Source organism: Pithys albifrons, chromosome 2, assembly GCF_047495875.1.
Source record: "Pithys albifrons albifrons isolate INPA30051 chromosome 2, PitAlb_v1, whole genome shotgun sequence".
NCBI classification, from domain to species: domain Eukaryota; kingdom Metazoa; phylum Chordata; class Aves; order Passeriformes; family Thamnophilidae; genus Pithys; species Pithys albifrons.
In genome coordinates, this window is record NC_092459.1 from 64,215,643 (window position 1) to 64,238,607 (window position 22,965).

The 22,965-nt window shown below is 38.5% G+C and overlaps 1 protein-coding gene across 1 annotated transcript; it reads right to left on the reverse strand.

Annotated features, from left to right (window-relative positions):
- Window positions 1–957: 957 nt before the first annotated feature.
- On the reverse strand, window positions 958–22,428 carry MYCT1 (MYC target 1). The gene is made up of 2 exons (XM_071549300.1): window positions 22,179–22,428; window positions 958–2,548 (listed from the first exon to the last, which is right to left on the reverse strand). Exons 1-2 carry the CDS (start codon window positions 22,426–22,428, stop codon window positions 2,013–2,015), a joined length of 786 nt encoding a protein of 261 aa, XP_071405401.1. The 3' UTR covers window positions 958–2,012.
- Between the last annotated feature and the right edge of the window lie 537 nt (window positions 22,429–22,965).

Here is a 22,965-nt window from a genome sequence, read left to right on the forward strand (position 1 = left end):
ATCGTCCATCAAACCCAGTAAGTAAAGGAAGGAGGCTTGAATTCTACTTTTCATTTCAGGTTAGAATAGTCACCACCTATTCTATAGCAAGGACACTGTGAACATAATTGTGCATGCAGTTCACCAGACTCGAAAAACTCTAAATAAAAAAAAAAACAACAAAACAAACACGAAATAGCACAACTTTGTTTCTTCAGAGGACTATTATTTTAAGTCTTTAGCCTGAGATCAGTGAAATGTAGTTTTACAGTCTGATCAGCAAGTCCTCCGTGTGCTAGAACCCATAATGTTTGTAGTGAAATTATCTGTAAACTCTGTAAATGGTTCTTATAACGATGACATATGTCTCCACAAGGAAAAATGTTGCACACTAAAAATAAAACAGTGAAAGCCAGTCAGTAAATAAATGCAAAATAATTCGCTTTACAATAAGGAGTAGTTTTTTACAGTAAGTATTGCTTGTAAGCTCAGTGTTTTTAAAATTATTTGCAAATGGGTTCATATTGGGCTGGAATACTGTGGTTCAGAGATCAGTGCTTCCTGAGGGATGCTGAGCTCAGCAAAGACATGCATGCTGCCAGTCTCCAAAAGCCTGGACAGTAAGATTTTAAGCATTTTGCCCTTGCTCAAAGGCTGCTGAAACTTTGTCCCTCCCAGAAGACAGATGAGAACTTTTTCTCTCTACAAAAGGCTCTTCAGAATCAGGAGTCCTGTGGCTGGCACTTGCCCAGTTCTTTTCGAGACAACAGGCTTATTGTAAATGATGAGTAGGACTGGTCCTCTGCTTGTGGAAACACAAAATATTTAACAGGAAACTGATACAATAAGACTTAATTCAGGTCCCATTTGTCTGTGCTATTTCCAAATCCTGAACCTTCTGCCACATCAGTGCAATTAGTCTCTACTAAGCCAGAGGTTAGCTTGACACGGTACACATACAAACGTCAAGAATATATGTAAGCCTCAACTAATATTTAATCTTTTTCTTCATATTCCAATTCATTGTACAATCCCAGCAATCAGCCATAGATGTCTGAACTATTGTTATAGTGAAAGACAAGATTTTGGTCAATGATTTGCCAGAAAGAATTAAATGTTGGTACAATTTGAGAAAAAACCCCTTGAAATAAGGAAATGAGTAATCTCATAGCAAATCAGGAAACTTAATTAAAAAATAGTTGTCATTCATGCTGCTTATCTGGATAACCAGAACTAGAAAAATGAAACAAGAGCCGTTCTGCCCATACAGCCTCACTGGGTATTAAAATGTGTCTACCTGTTCTGTTTGCTGCAGACAGAAAAGTCTTTGTTATTCTTATCATGCATTTAACATGTTGTTCAAAACTTCTTTGTGCGTGAAGCTTCATATACTTCACCAATTTTTCCCGCACTGTGGGGACATTTTTCAGATCATTTGCAATCAGCAGAACAGGATGCCTACAACCACAGTCAGGACTGTGACGCTACATCCTCTACAAGGTCTGCATCTAAGGTCCCTCAGACAAAAGCTGTTCTGGGGTTATAGGAATAAGGTGGGTACTGGGAGGGGTTCTCTGAAAATGTAAGATCCTTGGGAAAATATGTAAACCCAGAACTTTTTTTTTTTTTAAATAGAAAAGGGAGTAGTGAAATTTGCGCTGATACACTGTATATCAGTAATCCCTAGCATTACCTGTTTCTTCAAGAAATGATCTAGTTTTATGTGGCAGTATTTCCCCCTCTAAAATAAAAAAAAAAAAAAAAACAATGGCTGCAATTAAAGATACAACATTATAAATATGCAAGCATACAACAGAGCAGTAAATTAAAGCTAGCAGTGCAAAGTCAAGTGGTCTCTCAGTCAGGTAGATGTTGCACTCCAAGAAATCACTACTACCAGCCTCTTCGGAATGTATGTCCCTTCTGCAACAGCAGCTGGAGACTTGTCAGAGACCATCAGCTTGCACAGAAAATGTTGAGATAATTGAGGTTCCTCCTAAAACGCACATATGTATTTGCAGCAAGAATGTAGCTCAGGACTCTGGGAAAGCTTTTATGATGGTTTCATAGGCAGGAGGTGGGGGTTGTGTGGAGTGGCAGATGCGAAGGCTGTTGTTAGACCAGTGGAATTCAGGTTGACTCAAGCTATTGGTGGTGCTTCCAACAAGGGTTGTGGTGGTATTTGTGGGAGTGAGGGTGATCAGCTGACTGTTCGTCTCCACAGGGAGGGGAGGACACTGTAGAAAAGGGTGGAAGGTGGATGCACGAAAGCTTGACTTCCTGGAGAAAGAGTTGGCCTGCTCCAAGGAGGCTTGCCGCTGAAAGGTGAGGCTGGCCAGGCTGAGGTTGCTTCGATGTTCACAGCTGCTGTTGCGGTAAAATCCAGTCCTGCTGGTAGTGTGGCCATGGGAGGAGGGTCTGGAGCGACGGCTGAAAGCTGAGGGGCTCCCCTGCGAAATATGGGCACTAGCTTTGCGACGACGGGACAAGCAAGAGAAAAGTGCCCAGATGATCCCTCCAATCACCAGTCCAATCACCATGGACACTGTGAAGGCTATTACTATCTGGTCTGAAATACAGCAAAAATGAATATCAAAGTTACTTCATTAACTCTGAAGGCTATTCCTACAAGAAAATGAATCAAAAATGGCAGTTTCCTTAAAAGATGAACAAGCCCTTAGATCTTTGTACGTAATACAAGAACCTCACAACACAAACACAGCAGTTCAGAGTGCTCTTACTACACAGCATTTTGGTGTTTCATGGGGTTTTGCATGTTTGGGTTTTGTTTGTTTGCTTACTTGTTTATTTTGCGTAATTCAACAACATTCAGAAAATGGTTTACATTTAATATCAGTTTCTGTACCAAGGAAAAGAAAGTCTTTAGCCTTTCCCAGAATCAGCCACCCACCAGCTCCAAAGTGTGTTACAAAACTGCCAAGTATTTGCTTCTGCAGGCTATAGGAGGTGTGGATTTATGCAGACTTTTCCTTCTTTTTATAGATGTTTATGTTCTATGTGTACATGTTTGCAAACTCACCTATTAAAACACTGATGTGCCTTCTGCCATGTTCCTTGTGGAGTAAGCACTGTAATTATTGCAAAATGAGAACATTTCCCAGCCTTTTACTGCTGAGTAACAGATAGTTTAAATCCTCATAGTAATTAATGTAAATTACTATATCCTAAATTATTATGGTCAGAGATAACCATTTGTAATACTAAGTTGCTTGAATATTTCCTATCCCTAATGCTCAATTTAAAGGTGCGTTAATCTGCCATTAAGAAAAGTAAATTTCTGGCTCTTTTAGACATGTTTTCAAGGATTAAGGGATCTGAAAACAGAAAACAACAACAACAAACCCTAACTAGAATTGTTTTCTCTCCCACGATGGAGGATTTCGATTTTTTCCTTGTGTATTTCTAAGATGATGGTTACTTCAGAAAACTTCATTTAGTTTGCAACTGAGCACCAGCTTTATTGCCATTCTAAAAAGCTGATATATTTGTAATCCTGAATAAGTCCTGAATGAATGCAAAACCTTCATAGATCCCCTCAAAATTCAAGAAGAGCTTGGATCTCAAACAATAAGGAAGACTATGTTTACAGCTGGTGGAACCAAGATGGAATAAGTTAAAAACATTCATGGGACAACTTGAAATATGTTTGTTCTGTCTGAGATGTACTATCATGTCTGTAAAGCATTTCTGTTGAAAATGTATTCATTAGACAGAGAAAAGTGAGCAACTCCTATAACATCCCAAGACACAGTGCCACATCACTATAGCAGAAGGTAGTAACTCCAGGACTGGAATGCAGGCATTGGAACCTGAACAAGGCAAGAGAAGACTAGGTTCAGAATTTTCTTGCAAAGTATCAGCTGTTAAAGTTTCCCTTGAATTTATGGTAATGTACAGTCATTCCCAATACCCAAAATAATGACAGTGAATCCGAGTTTTAGGACTTAGCAAAAGCAGGTGCTGAAGAGGCAAAGAGAGTCAGTGACTTGGGGGATGGCCATGAGGAGCAGGCACACTGCAGACAGAGAGAACAGGCAGGGCCAACAGGACCAACCTGAAGACAGAGGCACCCCAGTACTGGCATCCAGGAACAGATTCATTTGTTTAAGTCAGCCTTAAACGTAGGGCATGTCACTGCGGGAGTGGGAAAAGAAACATTTGCTTTGCTTCCAGCAGGGGAGATGTTAGTAATTTTCGGTTAATTGTGCTGTAAGAACTAGTCATTGCTATCTTCCTTGTCTACCTTCTTACTTTTTTCCCTTCAGTGAAAAATTGCTAGCAATGTGATTCATACTTGAAAGGCTATACAAACCCACTGCTCCTTGCTCATAAACTCTGCTTTCAGGTAAGCATATAGCCATTATCCTTTTCAAATAAAGACTAGCAACAGTAACACATTGGATATTGTTGTAGAGGACTGATCTCTCTCAGGAACACTTTGTGGTGCTTTCATGGATCAGACTTGACTATAAAATACAGGTTTGATTTAAGTCCTCATTTTTACAACTATGAAACTCTAGACTAGGCACTCTAAAGACAAAGGATGATTGCCTGGTCTGCTTTTTGCAAGAAACCACAGGCAGCATCCTGCACTGCAACTCCTGGCTGCAGATAACAGCTCCATCACCATAAGTAGCCTTCTCACAAACTCAGTGTGATTCTGCCCTTTATAAAACATCTTAAGAGACACAGCAGGACTTATTTTGCACCTTTTGGCCAGGGATAGCCTATTATACCATTTTAATGGATTTCTATATTCTGTTATGTAAGTTCCTACTCATACTCCCAAAGGTGGAAAGAGAGAGCCAGGACTTGGTGACCTCTAGTTGAACAAATCCCAGGGGCAGTCCTGAAGACAGCACTTCCCACACACTAGAGCTGCAATCTGAGTACCCCTACTGCTGTCCCTGTGTGGCTATGGGAAAGTGGAGCAAGAACTAATCCTTTCTTATGCTGATCTCTTTTTCACTTCAGCACGAATGCTAGTTAGGTTATTATATTCAAGGCTGACAAGAATTCTCCCTAGGCACAAGTCTCTGTGCTGACATGCAATATCCCTGGAACTCTCTGGGCTCCCATCTGGAGAAGGGGATCTCCACAGGGCTCAGCAGTCTTGAGCAGAAGCAGAAGCATAGCAAGTCACACAAGTGTGCCTGGCTCTGGGGTTGCCATGCACCATGGTGAGGATTTGTCCCTGCATCCCTTTAGCCATAATTTTCACCACCTGCACAATCAAACCAGAGTTTCACACTGTTAAAAGTAGATGAGGGAATTGACAAAAGTATTGAGTGCAGCCCTTCAGTCCTTCCCACGTGCTGGAGGTACAGCACAGACAATTATCCCTTTGGATAATGGCTTCATTTTCTTTAGCTTCTTTAGTTCTTTTATTTTTCTATCTCTATACATGAATGTAAAAATAGAGCGTCAAATTATTTTCTGGTGAAACTCAGCTGGATTTACACTGACTATTGTTATTGCCATATAGGACACCAAATGCCCTCTTTTCCATTTGGACATACATTTAATGTCTTCTTCTGGTTCTTAAAAATATCACTAGATTCATTGGTTACAGACATTTCATTTTTTCTCTTTCCAAAATCTCACTGACTTCAGCTGGAACTATGGGTCACACTAATAGGCCAAACTTACTCTTTGCTCACTTCCTGCAGAGGATGGATTTTTCTGAAATGTAATTCAGTTCTAAAAACTTGCATTGAAGAATTGTAAATCTATGTCCATTGATTTCCTCTTTAGAATGACCAAGCAATCACAACCCTGAAGTACATTGGAGAAAATACTATAAAACAGAGAAAAAGATCAAGGGCAGAGTGTGACTTTCTGCACTTGGGATTTTGAGGGGAACACCAAGTTGTTTTTCTCTCCTTTAATCTGAGAGGTGCCAGAGCAGAACTAGCCTTTCAGGAGAGTTGGAGTGACACTGATACAAAATGTCCCTCAAGGGGCCATTAATATCTATGTCATTCCATGCTCTACTTTTAAGGAAAAGAGAAAAAAAAAAGATTTGGGGGTAAGGTAGGAAAGCTGCCAATAACAATTGCAGAGATGCTGATCCTTTAAATGTGTTTTGATCTGTATGTTTCTCAGACTGCTCACAGTGCCTGCTTTATTTGATTATATCATAATCAAAGAGATTTGGTAACCTGCCTCACTCAATTCTCCACTCTCACCTCTAACACCAGCTGAGATGAAGGGCAAAGGCTTTTATCAGCAATGCAGGACAGACTTTGGGTAGAAAGTCAGAAATGAAAGTACAAGGAAAAAAAGCAACATGGAATCTTAGCTACCTTACCTTTCTGTCTACAGTCCTTCTGCTGTGACCATGCAAAAAAAAGATTGCATGATCAGAACCCACAGTTACATCCATAATGTCTGAATGTTAACCCTAGATCTGAACATCAAGTCAGCACATTTGTCAGCCTAATATCTATGCATATCAGGCAATTCCTTCTGAAGTCTCTCTATTCCTTCCTCTCTTGTTTTTGCATGCAGTGTTATCTAAATGCAGTGCTACAGGTTTGTGTAGGGGATTATTGCTTCTGCTGTAGAATGCTTTTTCTTGGTTATTACAGCTTTCTTTAAAGACTTCAGAACTTTCCATGAACTGTATATTTGAAGTGGTAGCATACGCCCTATCAAATTAATAACCTCTAGCAAGTGTTTAGTCCTCTATAGAATCCAAACAGGAGAAATTTAGACATGTTATTCATAAAGATGATAGACTGGCTGATAAAGTGTTTTTCCCAGCACTTGGCCTTGAATCAAGTTCTTCCCATCTAGCCTGGCCACCTGAAGCAAGGCCAGCCAAAGGGGGCTCATACCAATCTGTAAGTCTTCTCAGAAGAGGACTATGTTATATTCATCCTCACTTTGGGGTATACCCAAAAATAGCAAGACAGTCCCTACCTAGACTTATCTGTGTCTGAAATACCCAAAATCTTCATAAAACAGATCTACTTTTGTGATGGAGTATCCTGATTCTATCATGTAGGCTTGCAGGATTCTTGCAGTCAATCTCTTACTTCTGTGAGAATTTCATTTTCCTTTCAGGTTTCTGGACCACATCAGAAAGCAAGACATACCTTTGAATTCAAAACACATTTGTATTCGGGATTCACTTTCCTAAGGGATCTCCCTCTTGCCCTCATCTCTGGCTGCAATGAACTGAAACAGCATTTTGTTCCTTGAACTCAGGAAATCCCTAAGACTTGTATATTTCCTCTCCTTATATGATAAGTTTCCCAAGGTGTAAAGTTAAGGTGGGCACAGGATCTTCCTTCCCCCATGCTCACAAATATATACATTTGAATAATTTACAACCAAAATCAAAATCATGTCAGTAGCAGCTTCAATGGGAGCATCTCAGGGGAACCAGGTGGGGCAGAGTGAAGTAGGACAAAGTACTGAATGCAAGGAAAGAGAAATGGAAAAGCATATTTTAGTCAGGCGGTGCACACATGATGAATTTGAACTGCATTTTTGCCAATATCAGCTAATAAGGCTAATAAAGAACCAGTCAGCTTTCTAAGCATCCATTATGCTCATACTATTGCCAAGCACAAGAAGTCAGAAAACACCCATAGGATGAGATTATTCCTACACATCTGATTTGATTTCTAGCAGGTGAATTTCAAATATGCAATCTTATTTATGTTTTGGAGCTGCTTGGTTTTTTGTTGTTATTGTTTTATTCAAAGAGGAATAATTAACTACTGTCCTGGTTTCAGTCAGAACAGAGCTAATTTTTCCACAGTATCTGTGACGGAGCCTGAAGCCATGTAGGTGTGTCTAGGTTGTTATTCTATGTCATTACATCATTGCTGGGAGGGGGATGGAAGTAAATGACTCTCACTTCCATAAAAAAGGATGTGGCTTTTAGTGGAACAGAAGTGTGGTGGGGTAGGGAACCCAAAGGCCATTGTTCATAGTTTTAGTGTCACACAGCGTCATGTTGGCTAGTTAGCTTTTTTTTTTTAACGTGAAAATCACCTTTTTGTTTAGTTTTGTTATTAATATTTTTGTTATTACTGGTCATTTGCTTGTCTCATTGCTGCTTCCAGTAAATTTTGCTTATCTCAACCTATAATTCTCACCTTTTTGTGCCTCCAATTCTCAACTTCAACCCTGGAGCAGGAAGGGGGAGAGAAAGGAGGGGGAGTGAGTGAGCAACATCTGGTTTGGGAGAGGCTTGCATAGAAGGGGCAGGCAATAAAATGGGCATGCCATTCATAAACCATAACAGTAGTTTTATTTTTAAATTATTAGAAGTGGTAAGGAAGCTTGTCAGTCAAGAATGGCCTTATTCAGCTTTCTAACTCAGCTTGATGTAGAGGTGCTTTACTGATATTATAGCAAGGTTCTGCTCATTTACTTGAAAATCTTAATTTTCATATTTTCCTTTTTTTCCACTAGCCCAAAAGTAGCACAAGACATTGTGCATTCAAACTGTATTCCATAAGAAGTCCCGCAAGCTTGTATGTAGAACATACAAGTTTATTGATTTCAGCTGTATTAGCAGAGGGAAATATCAGAGCGTATCACCCTAACGTATAGTGAAAGAGGTATTTTTATATTTTCAATCAAAATATTAGAATTCTAAATTTCTTCCCATTTTCTTTCCTTCTTACATTTTTGTGAGATCTCTTTACTTTATATGGTGTCTTATGCCAGTGATTCAAAACTTGTTTAAGTTAGTAAGCATTCCTCTCCCTACATATACACACATTTGCACACACACCTTCATCTTGCCTTGTCACGAAGATGAAAAGCCTTGATAATTAGTAGAGAGTTTGATATCAAACATGAAAAAATCATCTCAGCCTTTTTTTTCCTGAAATGAATTTTTTTCAAGTTGAAAGTTCAGTAAAAAAAGCAGGTATAAAACCATATAAACAAGTATGGAAATTCATACCTGAACATTGCACAGCTTAGCACAGAGCACCAGCTAGTGTATTAAAACATGAATTGCATTTTACAAATGACAAATCTCCTAACCTGACAGTAATAAGGGTTCAGACACTGTGTTACTGGAGGATCAGTGTCTCAGGTTTCAAGTGAGGTTCCGGTAAGTCATCAGTGGATGTTCAGAATATAGTCTGTTTTGTGCAAAACAAGATAAGAGCAGCCAGGATCCATCAAAGTTTCAAGACACTCACAGCATCTTCCTGACAGTTACAGAGTTAAGGAAATTTCCCAGCCTGACCATGCAGAAGCCACTCTGGCAGTCACTCTTGCACCGCCTGAGCTGGGACCAAGGCCCCTCCACAGCTACACACCTCACACTCACAGTCAAACCAGGTTCTCTGACCAGCTTGACTCCAGGTTTCCTATAAGAGTGTCAGATATCTAGATCCTTAAAATAATTTAATCATGGCACAATAACTAAATAACAAAATAACAGCTCAACCTAGATGCCTTCAAGGAAGGACCCTGAACAAATGAACCCCTGGGCTTTTATGCCCTTACAGTCTAGAGGAAGGAAAGTCTGGCGGTAGTAGCTCCTGCTGTGTCTCTGGGTGTCCTGTCACCCAGCTGGGCTACAGGTCCCCAAGCCCTTGGTTATGCACAGGCTCAGCTCTGACCTCTGGCTCAGGCTCCAGCTCCCCAGAGCTCAATCTCCAGCTCTGTAGCTTCACACCGAGCTACCTGCACTGAACGTATTCAACAATGGCAAATATACATCCCTAAGCCAGACAGGCTACAGCTACTCCTCCTCATGCACCCCAAGGTAGTGAGTAAGGAAAGGAAATAAACCTTGGGCCTAAAGAGCAACCACGTTTTCCCACCACAGAAGGTTTGAATGGATTTGAACTATTTGAAACTTTTTGCCAGTTATACCAGCTCCAAGAAAATGGTTTAAAGTTGAGGCTAGTATCAGTAGCCAACTCCTGGGCTGCTGTTGTCATGCTGAGTTCAAAGAAGCAATTTCTCTGTATATGACAATTGTTGACATTTCTATCCTCCCAATTGTCACTAATTGTGTTAGAAAAACAGCCTTTCATTAATCATTTGTAGGCAGTCCATAATTCAGTTAGGTGGGTGAATCAGTTGCTATGTAATATCAACCAGCAGTGATCTTAGTCATGGCAAAAGTTCAAAAAACTTCACACATGACTCTTGTGAGATGACTGAGAGTGATAGGTTACAGCATAAGGTGGTTCATGTAGTTGTGATGTCCAGAAAATGAACCAGCAAGAATGGAGACATCTGGAAAAGAGAATCTGAGAGCAGGGGGAATAGCTGAAATAAAAGTGTGCAGGACATGAGAAATAACAAACAAAATAAGTGAGATTGTTATGCTGCCAGAAATATTACAGCTCTGCATTCAGACACAACTTGCTAAAGAGATATTTTATTCAGTCTCTGTTACTGCAAGATTGTTTTCTGCAGCAATAGAGGTTAATTCTCCCACTCTGGCTAATAATTAAACAGTTGGGGTTTTATGCCCACAGCAGAAAAAATAAGTACTGGGTTTAAAATAGAGGAAAGGAAATTAAAAAAGGCATTTCTATATATGAGGATGGATAAGAATCAGAAGAGGTAGTCCAGGCATGTAGTGTATCTACGCCCATAAAAGATTTTAAAAAGCAGCATCTGACAAGAGTTGTAATATAGTTAATCCTATCTTGAAAAAAGAAGGTAGAACACATGACAGCTCAAGGTCCATAGTAGCATAATTTTGTGCAGTTTCTAAAATATTCTTCAACTGGATAAGCATCTGAAAAATTATTAATCAAAAGATAAGTTAAAAAAAACCCACAAACAACAAAACGAAACAAAAACAAAACCCAAAACTGCAGTCCGTGCTTTTGGATTAATTTTTCTTTTGAAATGCAGAGGGCTGCCTGTTATCAAATAACCTACCTAGGAACAAGATTGCCCTCTGCTGGAAATTGATGCTTGGAAATCTAAACAATATAGAAACCACCTTCATTCTAGTAAAATATACCGTCAGAAAAAGCTAGCAAGGAACATTCCGATGGAAGATTGAAGACACATTCATAGTACCTCAAAAATAAAAAAAAAATTTAAAGTTCATTGCCATGAACACTTAGAACTAGCATTTTGCTGAGGTTTTGAAAGTAAAACAGACCGAGGCACAGCAAAAGTTGTCATAAGCTTAGAGAAGCAAAGCCTGTACAGTTTTGTGGCTTTCTGCAAATATCTGGGCTCATGTAGGAGCACAAGGTTATGTTCTTAAATTCATATTTCTTGCCAGCCACACCAGAGTACCTTTGCTTTGATCATTAATACTATAATTCAATGTGATAAAAAGCAAGAAGAGGGGAATATGCCATCTCAATATCCCACAAACCAACTCAGAGTTAATGATGTTCCCTTGATATTACTGGCAGTTGATTTTTACTGGAATGATAAATAAAGAATAATTGTAACAACCAGAAAGAAACATCTAAGATAGATATATCAGCATTTTTAATATAATATCTTTGGCACAAAACAAAGATTCCTTCAGGCAGACAGAGAAAGAAACTGTTATCATGTGGTTCATAATGATTTGTAATGCATTACAAAGACAGTAATAGAGTTCTGATCTTTTCCGCATGTGCAGCAGATAATCCTCTGGCAAGGCATTCTTAGCTATCTCGCAAAAACAGAACTAACCTGTATGGCCTCTGCATGAACCCAAATCAAAACGCTAAATCACAATTTGCCACAGTGCAATATGACATACAGGTATTGTTTAATTGATAAAGATATTTGACACCTGAGAATAAATAATTTCATGTATGAACAGAGCATGAGTGACTGGAGTGAAGTCCTAAAATTAAGCAGTATTTCCTAAAATTCCTAAAATTAAGGAAGAAATACTGAAGTAACTTTGCTACATTTAAGAAAACAGAAATCATCCACAGTTAGAACAAAGCACAAGGAATTTGGATACTGGGAAGACAGTGGGGTAAAAAAATCATCCTCAGTCCCACCACAGCAGTTCTGTTTGTCTCTGTCTGACCCAGACACAGCTTCGGGTGGAGCTTGTCCTTACAAAATCCAGGATATATACTGAAAGCCCACGTTTGATAGGAATATAGAGAAGACTGTTTTAAAAGAGTGAAAATTCAGAGTGAGAAAGCACACTCCAAGTACCTTGAGATACTACCTCTACGCCCTATAAAGAATGATTCTCAAAGACAGTGCTTGCATACATCCTGTAAGCTTTGTGTATGTACCTCTGAGTCTGAAGGCAATCTTACCAGCAGCTGATAGGCAAGACTTTGTTTCTGGTCCTTGCTCTCAGCAGTGCAATCTATCTCAGTCTCCCCCTGCAATCTGCTCAGCTGTTTACCAGTAGAGGAGCAATCTCCCCTTTCCAGTTCCATATCTTTTACTCTCCATTTTAAATTCACATAATATATTAAGGAAGGTATTGAAAGGTATCCCTGCCTACGGCAGGAAGGTTGGAACTAGATGATATTAAAGTTCTCTTCCATCTCAGACCATTCTATGATTCTATGATTAGCATGGAAAAATTAATGGAACATATGTACAGCACAGTGTGTTGGCCGAAGCTGAAGGAAAGCTCAAAACTGGGGAGTTTCTGCAAAATAGTCTCTTCTTTCTCAGAAACATACTGTCTTTGAAGTACTGACACAGTGTATTCTGCTGACAGTCTAACTTCTGCATTACTTGTTGAAAAACAGCCATCAATGAAAATACTGTTTAGTGTTCTATTTATAGTCTCATTAATTTTTGAGGACCTTCTTCACATGAAAACTTAAAAAGTTGTTCAAGGCTGAAGAATAGAAGGGAGAGTTGCTCGTGAACTTTGCTGAAAACTGCTCTAAAGTACCCCATAAAAAAGTATTCAAGCAGGAGGAAGAATGACCTGTATATTTTCACAGCAGTAATACCTGAGCTAAATCTGGTCATGCAAAAAAACCCTGTTATATTAGTCTTCCTCTGGAAACAGGTATAATATTGAACATTTTGAGAATATGAAGTATGTTCATGTGTGGTAGTACTGTACTATTCAATTAGTCACCTGCAGTTCATAAATTTATCTTTCTTTGTCCCAGGACTTCCTCTGTGGTCATCAATCCGTTTGGGATACTTCTCTTGTACCAAGTATGTCTATTGATATCTATTTCAGTGTGGGTTAGGAGAATCAATTAAATAGTAGTCAGAAGAATCCGTGCAACTACAAGCTGATAAATGCTGGCATAATTTCTAAGTGAGATGACCACTGATCTGGAGTATTAGTCAACCCTTGTTGAGCTAGGACAGATGATCCAGACTGGAAACTCAGTATGAAGTGGTTTGTTGGTGCTTTTCCTACATCAGTCAGTGGTGTTTGGGAGGCTGTGTTTGCATCAGGTTAGGCCAGGTCCTGCTTGCCAAGAGATTCCTACACTTCTCAAGTAACAGAGCTATCAGTAGCCCCCTTCTTTACTTATACTCTGCCTGCATGACTTATGCACTTTCCACAGAAGCCACGTGCCTGCTTGTTTGATTCATTCTTCCATTACCTTGGATATCTGAGAGATGGTATCAATGTAACATAAATTTTAAAAGCAAAATATTTAAAATTAACAGATGTCAGTTAAATGATCAAACATGTCATAAGTGTGAGTTAAGATCCTGGTTTGTGAATTCAAATATCTAAAACAGGGAATTTTCTTCTGCATATAAGATATCAGAGAAGCAAGGCAGAGGCCTCTGGTAAGAAACAGAATAATCCATGGTTGTTTTCCTCAGCAAACACTTGACAGAGCCCAAAGGATTTTATTCATTACAATGAACTGACTATTTTTTTCTTCTTCATTCATGTTGCTGAAAATTTCCTAGATGTTATTTTATAACAATGCTGTATATATTTGAATTGTCAATGGAGTTTTGGTTGACGTAATTTAAAAGGTAAAACATAAATTAATACTGTCCAATTTTCAATACATGACAATCAAATTCACATTAGTCTCTTTTCTCTCTCTTAAAGTAGAAGGGAAAAAATATGTTAGGAGAATAATTTAGGATTGCTTGGTGCAAATTTGAATACAATACAATAGATTTCAAAATCTGAATGAGTAACTTTTATTAAAGCTTGTATAGGAAGTGAAGAAATATATGTTTTTTCCTAAGCACTGGATAGGTAGATAAAGAATCTGTCTTTGGCAGATAAAGAATGATGCTTCTGGCAGCTCATGTGACAACAAGCTGCACAATATAATTAGTCAATACTGTAGGTGTAATTGTTAAAATGCATGTATGCTGTGTGGGTGATTAATATTTAAATAATACTCAGAAGAAACTTTGCCTCTTCCTTGAACTACCTGAGATCTGTGTCCTTCCTGCTAAAGCTGGTGAAGTATTTGACAATCAGTGGTTGCGTAGGGGGGGTGGGAAAGCAGGAAAGCAGTAATTAGGATGCAACAAAACACAGCCTGAGGATGACAGACTCACTTTAAAAGAATACTTTATTGCAAGGAAGAAATCTTGCTCTGAATAGATGGAGTGCAAGAAAAAGACTGGTCTCTTCTCTTCATGACATACTTTGTTGCTTTCATCCAACTACAGTAATACTCTTTTCTTTCAGCCTGCCAGAATAAAGGCAAAGGAAAAAATACATTCCTCATTAGTATCCACTTTTATCTCTCTGACATGCCTGCACATAAGGTCTTGAAATGTATTTGCATATTAACTTCCTAAATGTAAGATCTGACTATTAATATAATCCCCTTTGCTTCAATAATGGAACAATAATGGAAGTGAAAACTTTCACATGCTCATCAAATATTTTACTTAACTGATAGAAAAATAAGCATAATGGTATTAAATTTGGGATAGTATGATAATTCTGGTCCATCAGAAGACAGTATATGATTTATCTGATAAATATTTAGCTAGGATTCATACTAAACAGTGGTAGTCTAGTAGTTGATGCAAAACAGTACCTTGCAAAATCTAGATGAAAAATAAAACATAGCATAAGGCTAAGGCAGTTCTGTGTCCTGTAGAAATAAGCATGAGCAGAGTATGTTTGGGTTTGACATATGACCTTTAGTGTTGTCCTTGATGGACCTTCGAGGAAGTCCTGGCTTCCTACAAAATGCACCAGCACAAGTAGCACTAGGCGGTGCAGTGAGCACCTCTTGCCTGGCTGCTTCAGGCTCCCTATAGCAACACCAGTAGGCAACGAAGCACAGAGAGAGCAAACAGTCCTGCCATGTGCATAAGAAGTCCAACTGAAAAGTTTTATACAAATCAGATCTTCTCAAACACAGCTGAGGGGGGACAGAAACATGGTTTTACTTCTTCTGAAGCTGGGGCGGAGGGAAGATGAGCAATTCCTTCCTTTTGAATCACATAATAAGTCATAGATTTATTTCGCATTTGTTACAAGAATTTTTCTGGAGGACTTCAAAAGAGGAGCCAGGGACCCTGAGTGTTACAGAGGAATAAGATTCATTTCTCTTGTGCTGCCACCAAAGAGCTGATGTTCAAATACATTTGCTGTCATTACTAATGCCTCACCATCACATGCTTTTATGTTCCTTCAGTTAAACCCACACCCTTGTTGCCATTGCTCTCCCTGTTACCACTTGCTATATAACAGCTGTGGCCTGTTTGAATCACTGGCCTAGGCTGCTCTGCTGCTGCCTTCTGACACATCTCCAGTCAGTGCAAAGGAAGTGGAAAGGGGAAGATCTTTTGGTGATCTTGACCTGGTAGATAGGACAATTATGTCTTGAGATCTCAACAGGTTCAGGCAGAGGAAAGGTGGCATGTGTGGGTCTCACTTGCCCCAGCAGTCATTAGGCTACCATGATCATTGTCCAAATTATGTGGAACACTTAAATCAGCTTCTGTCTAATTCAACACTTGAGAAGTGGATTAGTTATGTGACATTTTCTATGACTCTGTCAAAGGATTGCCATGTGTGTCTCATCTGAAGTGATAAAGAGAGTGATTGCCATTCGCTAGGGAAAATCTGTTGCTCTGCAAGCCATGCAGCAAAAATTACTCTGATGCTGCTGGGCCAGTGAGGATGCACAATCCTACAGCCCTCTGTCGCAGGTTTGGCCTAGCTGTTGCCAACCCTGGACTGGCTCCCCTTCCCCCTCCCAGAACCTTCCCAGCAAAGGAAAGGGAAAAAAAAAACAAACTGAAAAGAAACGCACTCTAAAGAAACTGAACTGAATAAAAAGAATAAATTATATTTACTAACATTTACAAACCACACTGTATACACAATACATAGGATCTCACCCCCCAGGGGAGAGGGGAAGGGAGAAAAGGGGATTGATTAGCCGGAAAATAGGGTAGACACAAACCCAACCTAAAGAAACCGAATGAATCAAAACAAACACAATTAAAAACCTCAAGGAAGGGGAACAAGAATGAAACAATCTCACCCAGGACAGGAGAACCACCAGGGACCGGAGGGACCAGACTCCAACAACCTCCCACCAGCTCCTCAGCCAAGGAAGGGAAGACAGGAAGAAAAACCACTCCCCCACTGCTTCGTGGAAGACCCGTGAAGAATACTTGTAACTTCCTTAGATACAATGGTTACTGAGGAAGCCATGGGTCAAACCATTACACCCTCTCCAAGATGTGGGGGGAAAAGAAAAGTCTGTCTCAGTTCTTATACAGGTGAAGCTGAGTTTTACTGATGTGAACATTACTTGGTTTTGCCTGTGTAGTGCATAGTGTCTGTCTGAGGTCTCACTGTGTAGTATTTGTAACAAAAGGAAAACTGACCCCATTCCTAAAAACTCTGCTGAGCTGTATAGGATTTTCATAGTCCTAGTTTCTGCAAATTCAGCATGCAGATGCACTGCAATTATTCTTTCATATGAACAAGGTTATTCAGGTTAAATATTTGGTTAATTAATCTGGAAATATGGCTTCACTATTAAATTTGTGGCATCATGTAACATTTTACTGAGGAGCAAGAGGGAGAATATGTAGGTACACTAGATTTAAAACTGGTAATAAGTAGGGAAATATTTCAAGGACATAGCATTACCATACAGATTTCATTGTCTTTGACAATAGTGTTTAATATTTTGTACCTGTGTTGTACATCTGTTTCTCATATAGGTGCACTTGAAACACTCAGTAAGTTTATAGGAAGCATTTGCAAAGCCAGAAATACCTTTCTATTTGATTGCGTGTCTCATTTTGCCTCATTGACTTTCTCTTGAGAACATTCCTATGAAGCAGTACAGGTTTTCAAATAGGGACCTGAAACATGGAGGAACTCTCTATCTAACTTCTCGTCTGGAAATCCAGCTAAAAACCTGCCTTCCAGTATGCTAATATCCACAAACATTTTTAAAAGAATCCAGCTTGCTCTAAGTCCAAGTTGACCACAGGAAAATAAGACAATTCTAGTTTCTCAGTGAATTTGGGAAGAATAAAGTTATTTTACTCCATATTAGGAACCCTGCCTCAGGAGTTTGAGAACATTTTGAAGTTGATAAAAATTTTGCACATTGTTGGAAGGTTTCTGGTAGGAGAGTGAGGAGGTTTTGTGTTGCCATTGCCTCTAATCAACACAGTTACACATCCACTAAGCCAGATATGCTTGCAGGTGTATTATTTGACTGAACTGGGGAACTCTGCAAACCCCAAAGACATGGTCTGTCCATACCAGACTGACACAAAGGGGCATAAAAGTTCTCTACTTCTTTCTGCACCACATCTTCTATTATGCACTCACACCATTCACATAACTAGGAATTTCCTGTGCAGACAACATTTTGCAGATATCTTAGAGGAATAATACTCAGATTAGTCCAATCAATATCTTGTGGTCTAAGGAACAAGGGAAAAGAATACAAGGCTATATTTTTCCTGGCCATTTCATGTAGAAAATTCTGACAGATGTCTGACTAAACTAGGAAGTGCATCCCTCCTTCCTATTTATTATTTTATATGTTAGACTACTTTTATATGGAGTTGCACAAATTCACATGCCACTGACAGATACTAGAACAAATCAATGAAGGCATTTGAATTATACAGTCTTCAAAACAAGCTCTTTTTCTTCTATCAGTACATATATCTGGCTGTGAAATAGGAATGAAGGATGAGCTGCTCTTTTTTATTAGAAGTTTTTAAGGTATGGAAAGGTAGATTGGGTGATGTACAGCTTTTGCCTTTTTTTAAAGGCTCCAGTGTGAATGAGGAAAGGAGAAAATATTAGTCAGAAGATGGAAGGCTAGAAAAGAAATAAAGAACTAGCAGAACCCTAAAAAATTTATAATAACAAATCTGGAAGTATAGGCCATTTATTCAATTAAAAATGGTTAGTGAGGGTTTGGAAGAAAGGTTTGTTTACACACGATTGGCTCTCACACTGACTCCATTATGATGGTGACTTCTCATTTTATGCTCAAATACTTGATTCCTTTAATGTCATAGACCACAAGGTAAAGCCATGAGTCGCTGAGCTGTGGGTCAGTGTCCAGTGTTGTAAAGCATCTGTAAGTGTTTCTATGTTAGACCTTCATTTCCTCCTTTCTGCCAGCACAGGAATTGCACCGTCAGCTTAATGAAGTGTTCTGACCTATTAGCAATGCCAGGTCTACCAGGATAAAGGTCCTCTTGGGAACTCTGGTATGGAAACACCAGTGTTCTGGTAAAAGCTACCACTGCCACACCTGCTGTCAGGTGCCCCACAGCTAGCTCCAAATTATAGTCTTTCTGTGTCCACAGTTCCAGCAGGACAGCTGAGGCAGCTCCTGGAGTCTTTGTTCCTGCTGAAGTTTGAATGGAAAGGGTACAAAGTGTATGACCAGGAGCAAAAGGAATGAGGAGAGATCATGCAGTGGCTATGGTGGAAGTGTGCTGACACATACATCAGAGTGTAAGCCAACAAATTTAACCTGGTCACCGTACAGGCCACCACAAATGCTTCTTTTCTCTCTTGCAAAGGGCTGAACTGGATATTTGCTAGTGCTGCTCCTCTCCCATTACTGCCATCCATGAAGGATCACAGAAGAGAAATCAGGTCCCATGGCTGTCTAGGTTAGACTTTGCAGTGTTTGCCACCTATATTACTGATTGTGTCAGTGCTGCCCTTCACAAGTATTCCAGATCATAAAGAAAATGATGCAAATTCCTTAATCACAATTATTGCTGCACTAGTAACCTGACAAATACAGCATTAGACATTAGAATATGCTCATCTCTAATGACCATATTTCCAGCAAAGCAGGTAGTCCGACTTCTTTCAATCAAACAGACACATTTTAATGAGAAGACCAGTGGGTTGAGGGAGAGAAAAGGCAAAATTTGACATATTTAAAAAAATGGACACCTTTGTAGCTTATAAATCCAAATGACAATCTTAAAATGCTGGAAGCCAGCTGATATACGGCATTATTTCTACACAACAAACAAATAACACCCTGGATTCTTATTTAAGAAAACAAAAATTGTCCTTAATGTTTTTACAGTATTAATGTAATGTTGCATTTTTAAATAGACACTTTAGTAAAACTACGCTGAAAGATAGTCTAGGGATCTAAGTTTATGTTGATTAAGATCTGTTTACACTTTTTCTCTCTCCCACTGTATTATTGATCAAATGTACCATTTAAATTGAACTTCCTGATTTGAAATGTTATTACTATCTATCTACACTGAAGGAATAGGTTTGTTTTGAAGACATTCATTGTGTTTACTTCTGTGCAACTAAAAATGGTTTTAGGAATTAAAGAAATGCACTCTTGATTTAAATGGAAACATCTTTGCTCCCACTGTTATAAATCAAAATTAACTCAATAGAGACTATATTAAAACAATAAAAATGAGATTACTTGATGAATGGGTATAAAACCTTAATTTCTCACTCCACTATTGTTAAACCTCCTTTGGAAATTAGCAATGAAAATTATAATCCAATTTCTCTGTCTAGAGTTCCATATAATAACAACAGAGATTAAGTTCAGAAGAGGCTGGCTTTAAGTGCTTCTCTTCTCACCTCTCCCAAAGTACAATACTAGGGATTCCCACTGCAAAGGAGGATGACCAGCAGTTACACAGCTTCACAAAAGCTGGCACCTGAAAGAAATGAGCTTCTGCAGCCTTGCTGAGACAACTTATCTGAAACAGGCATGTATATCTACAAAGACTTCTCACAACATCTGTAATAGGGAACAGCCCTAGCAAAGCCAGAATTGGTATCCAGATTTTGTGCTTATGGCTAGTTACAAAAAGGACATTTGCTGACAGGCCCAGGAGTCTATCATAAAACTCATGAATTTAAACCAGAAGAGGAGTTAATTTGTTTTTCCATAGCAGAATTGATTTTAGGCCAGCAAAACTACGGAGTTTTTTGTTGTTTTGCTTCTTTTGTTTTTCCCCACTGCATAATTTAGTATTCCAAAAATACTAAAGATTGATGATGGTGATGTATGAATTCAAAGAACAATTCCTGCAGGATCTACAGCTGAGCATGTTATTGACTCTCCAGACTGTTACTGACTGTATACAGAGCTTTCAAAAAAAAAAAAAGTACTTTTTTTCTTTTTTTTTATATTATCACTTGTTAGGGTCTCTGCATGAGTACAGAGAGAGGGTTTAGACTACTTAGATAACTCACACAGAATGACTTATATTAAAGTGTTTATATCTTTTTTTTATCCACACAGCTTTATTCATGCACACTTCTGCTAGCCTGAAGCAATTGTAAAAAGATTTATATGTGCTCACACATAAATAAGAGGAGGACAGTTTAGTTCGTTCATTGTTCTAAATTTTAGAGTCATTTTTAAGATGCTATTGTGTGAAGTTACCACTGGAAACTGGACAGCTTTAGAAAACAGGATGCCTATATATTTTCCAGCATTGGGAATTAGTTGTTAGATAATAGATGGTTTATAACACTATAAGAGATTAGGTATCATTATGAATAGTTGCTTTGACTATTTTTAAAGCACTGATTTTTTTTCTCAAAAACTTGATCCCTCTTAGCAAATCTTGGCCTTCATGTTGAAGTTTACACTTTGGCTGAGTCCATGGAAGATGCTGAAAAGTCACACACGCATGGAAAAGGATCTGCTTCTTGGTAAGATAGTAACACTCACAACACTGCATGGAAGTGGCTTAGAAAACAGCCTGTAAGCCACATCCTAAAAAAAAATCACTGTTTCAAGTATTCAATTGTCATTTAATAAAGAGCCAAATTTTATTTATATCTATAATGTGTAGTTTTATCTGGTTTAGTCTATTATATTGTTGCTTTTGAAAATGATCCCTCCAAGAATCTGAGCACTAATTAAAACAAAAAATAATATGCGTTAGCAAAATAAGACCTTGGTTGCATAGATGTCCCAGGAAAAGACTGGGAAAAAAAACATACAAGAGGATGGAAAGAAGTTCCTTTTTTTTCCTTAGCATAAGGAACAAGAATCTGCTGAGTGCCATCTATGCTTCCTGCAGTGGCAATAAAATAGACTAAACCAGATACTATGATTCACTCTAATGTTAATTGCTAATGTATGTTAATGTTAAACATAGCAATAGAGCTTTTTCAAGGGACAACAGCAGTTGCACAGAATCCTTTAGGATCAAATCAATTAATTTTATTACCGTGAATGAATATCATTATAACATATACTTCCACCTCCCACTACACATTTCAGTTAATGAACCACTCCTAGATTTGGGTGGAAGAAAACAGTCATAAAAGAGAATAATCAAAATATACATTGAGGGAAAAATAAAGAAAAATCTGATCATGAAGCACCAGAACAAATTACATATAACTTTTCATTTTTGAGTAATAGGAGCTTATACCAAAGGTTGCAACACATTTAGTGTTTTCTATCTCTTTTTCATCAGAAGATGAAACAGATCATGTCTGCTGCGTAGGTACATCCATTAAGCAATTGAGAATGTCTGTGTTTTCTGAAGTACACTGAAGTCAATAGACACCTTCGGTAATGAACTTTGTGAAACAATCAATTCTGCCCTGCCACCTCCTGCTGTCCTAACTCATTTGAAAACATGATAAAACTTTGTCAAAGAAACATTTAGAAAACAATCTTTTCACTGCAAGAAATACAAAATCTATTTATTTACTTTTTCCATCCAACACGAGGCTAAAAATATCTAGAGGTATTTTTTAAGGCAATCACCAACAAATACCAGCATCTACTTTAAAAATATTCCAGTAAAAATAAAATCCTTACCCCAAAATTTTGGTGGCCATGTGAGTGGAGGGTATGTACTGTTTCTATCCATAACATCCAAATAGCAAATATAGAATGGTGTGTTCACAGAGGAGCAATAGTTTTCTGAAGGTTTGAGATTTTGCACTAGAAGCAAAGCTTTTGTGCTGCCACGGAACTGTGTTGTTTGCCTGAAAGGAAATGGATGTATCACATTTCCTGCTTGTGGACTCGAATTAGTAAGTACTTGCCTTATCTTGGAACACCACATGGTTCCCGAGATGGGGAAGTAGTTTCCTTCTCGTCATTTCCTCAGCCAGAGAAAACTGACTCAGAACAATACCGAATCACCTCCGTCTCTGAAACGTTTTGGACCCCAGAGGGTCCAGAGGTAGAGATGAAAATTCCTTTCTCTTTCAGGATTTTCTATGGTGAAAAGCTTCTTTAAACATCCAAAAGCACTTGTATTTGATAGGAATTTTCAATAAGAAAGAAATGCATCAAGAGGCTTTTAATAAACAGCAATTCATTAGGATATTAATTTAGGGTGTGAGGATTGGTAAGTATTCACCATTCTTCCTCAACTGATTTGAGCAACTAGCTGGGCCAGACAGTGTAACTGTAAATTTTTTTTCTTTCCACACCCCATTCTAAAATATGAGTTCCCTGGAACATAAACAGCTTCGCGCTAATTGTTTGGACAAGTTTAATATAATGCAGTGTTAATTCCCTGATGGAATTGTAAGTACTGTGCTATATATAACATATAGCAATAATCACACCCTTACAAAGAAAATAGCCAAGATAT

Excerpts from the sequence above, each read along its gene's own strand:
- MYCT1 (XM_071549300.1), bottom strand. The coding sequence starts at position 22,428 with ATGTGGTGTTCCAAGATAAGGCAAGTACTTACTAATTCGAGTCCACAA. Across the intron at positions 2,549-22,178 it reads ATGGCCACCAAAATTTTGGG|ACCAGATAGTAATAGCCTTC; the intron begins GTAAGGATTTTA and ends GCTGTATTTCAG.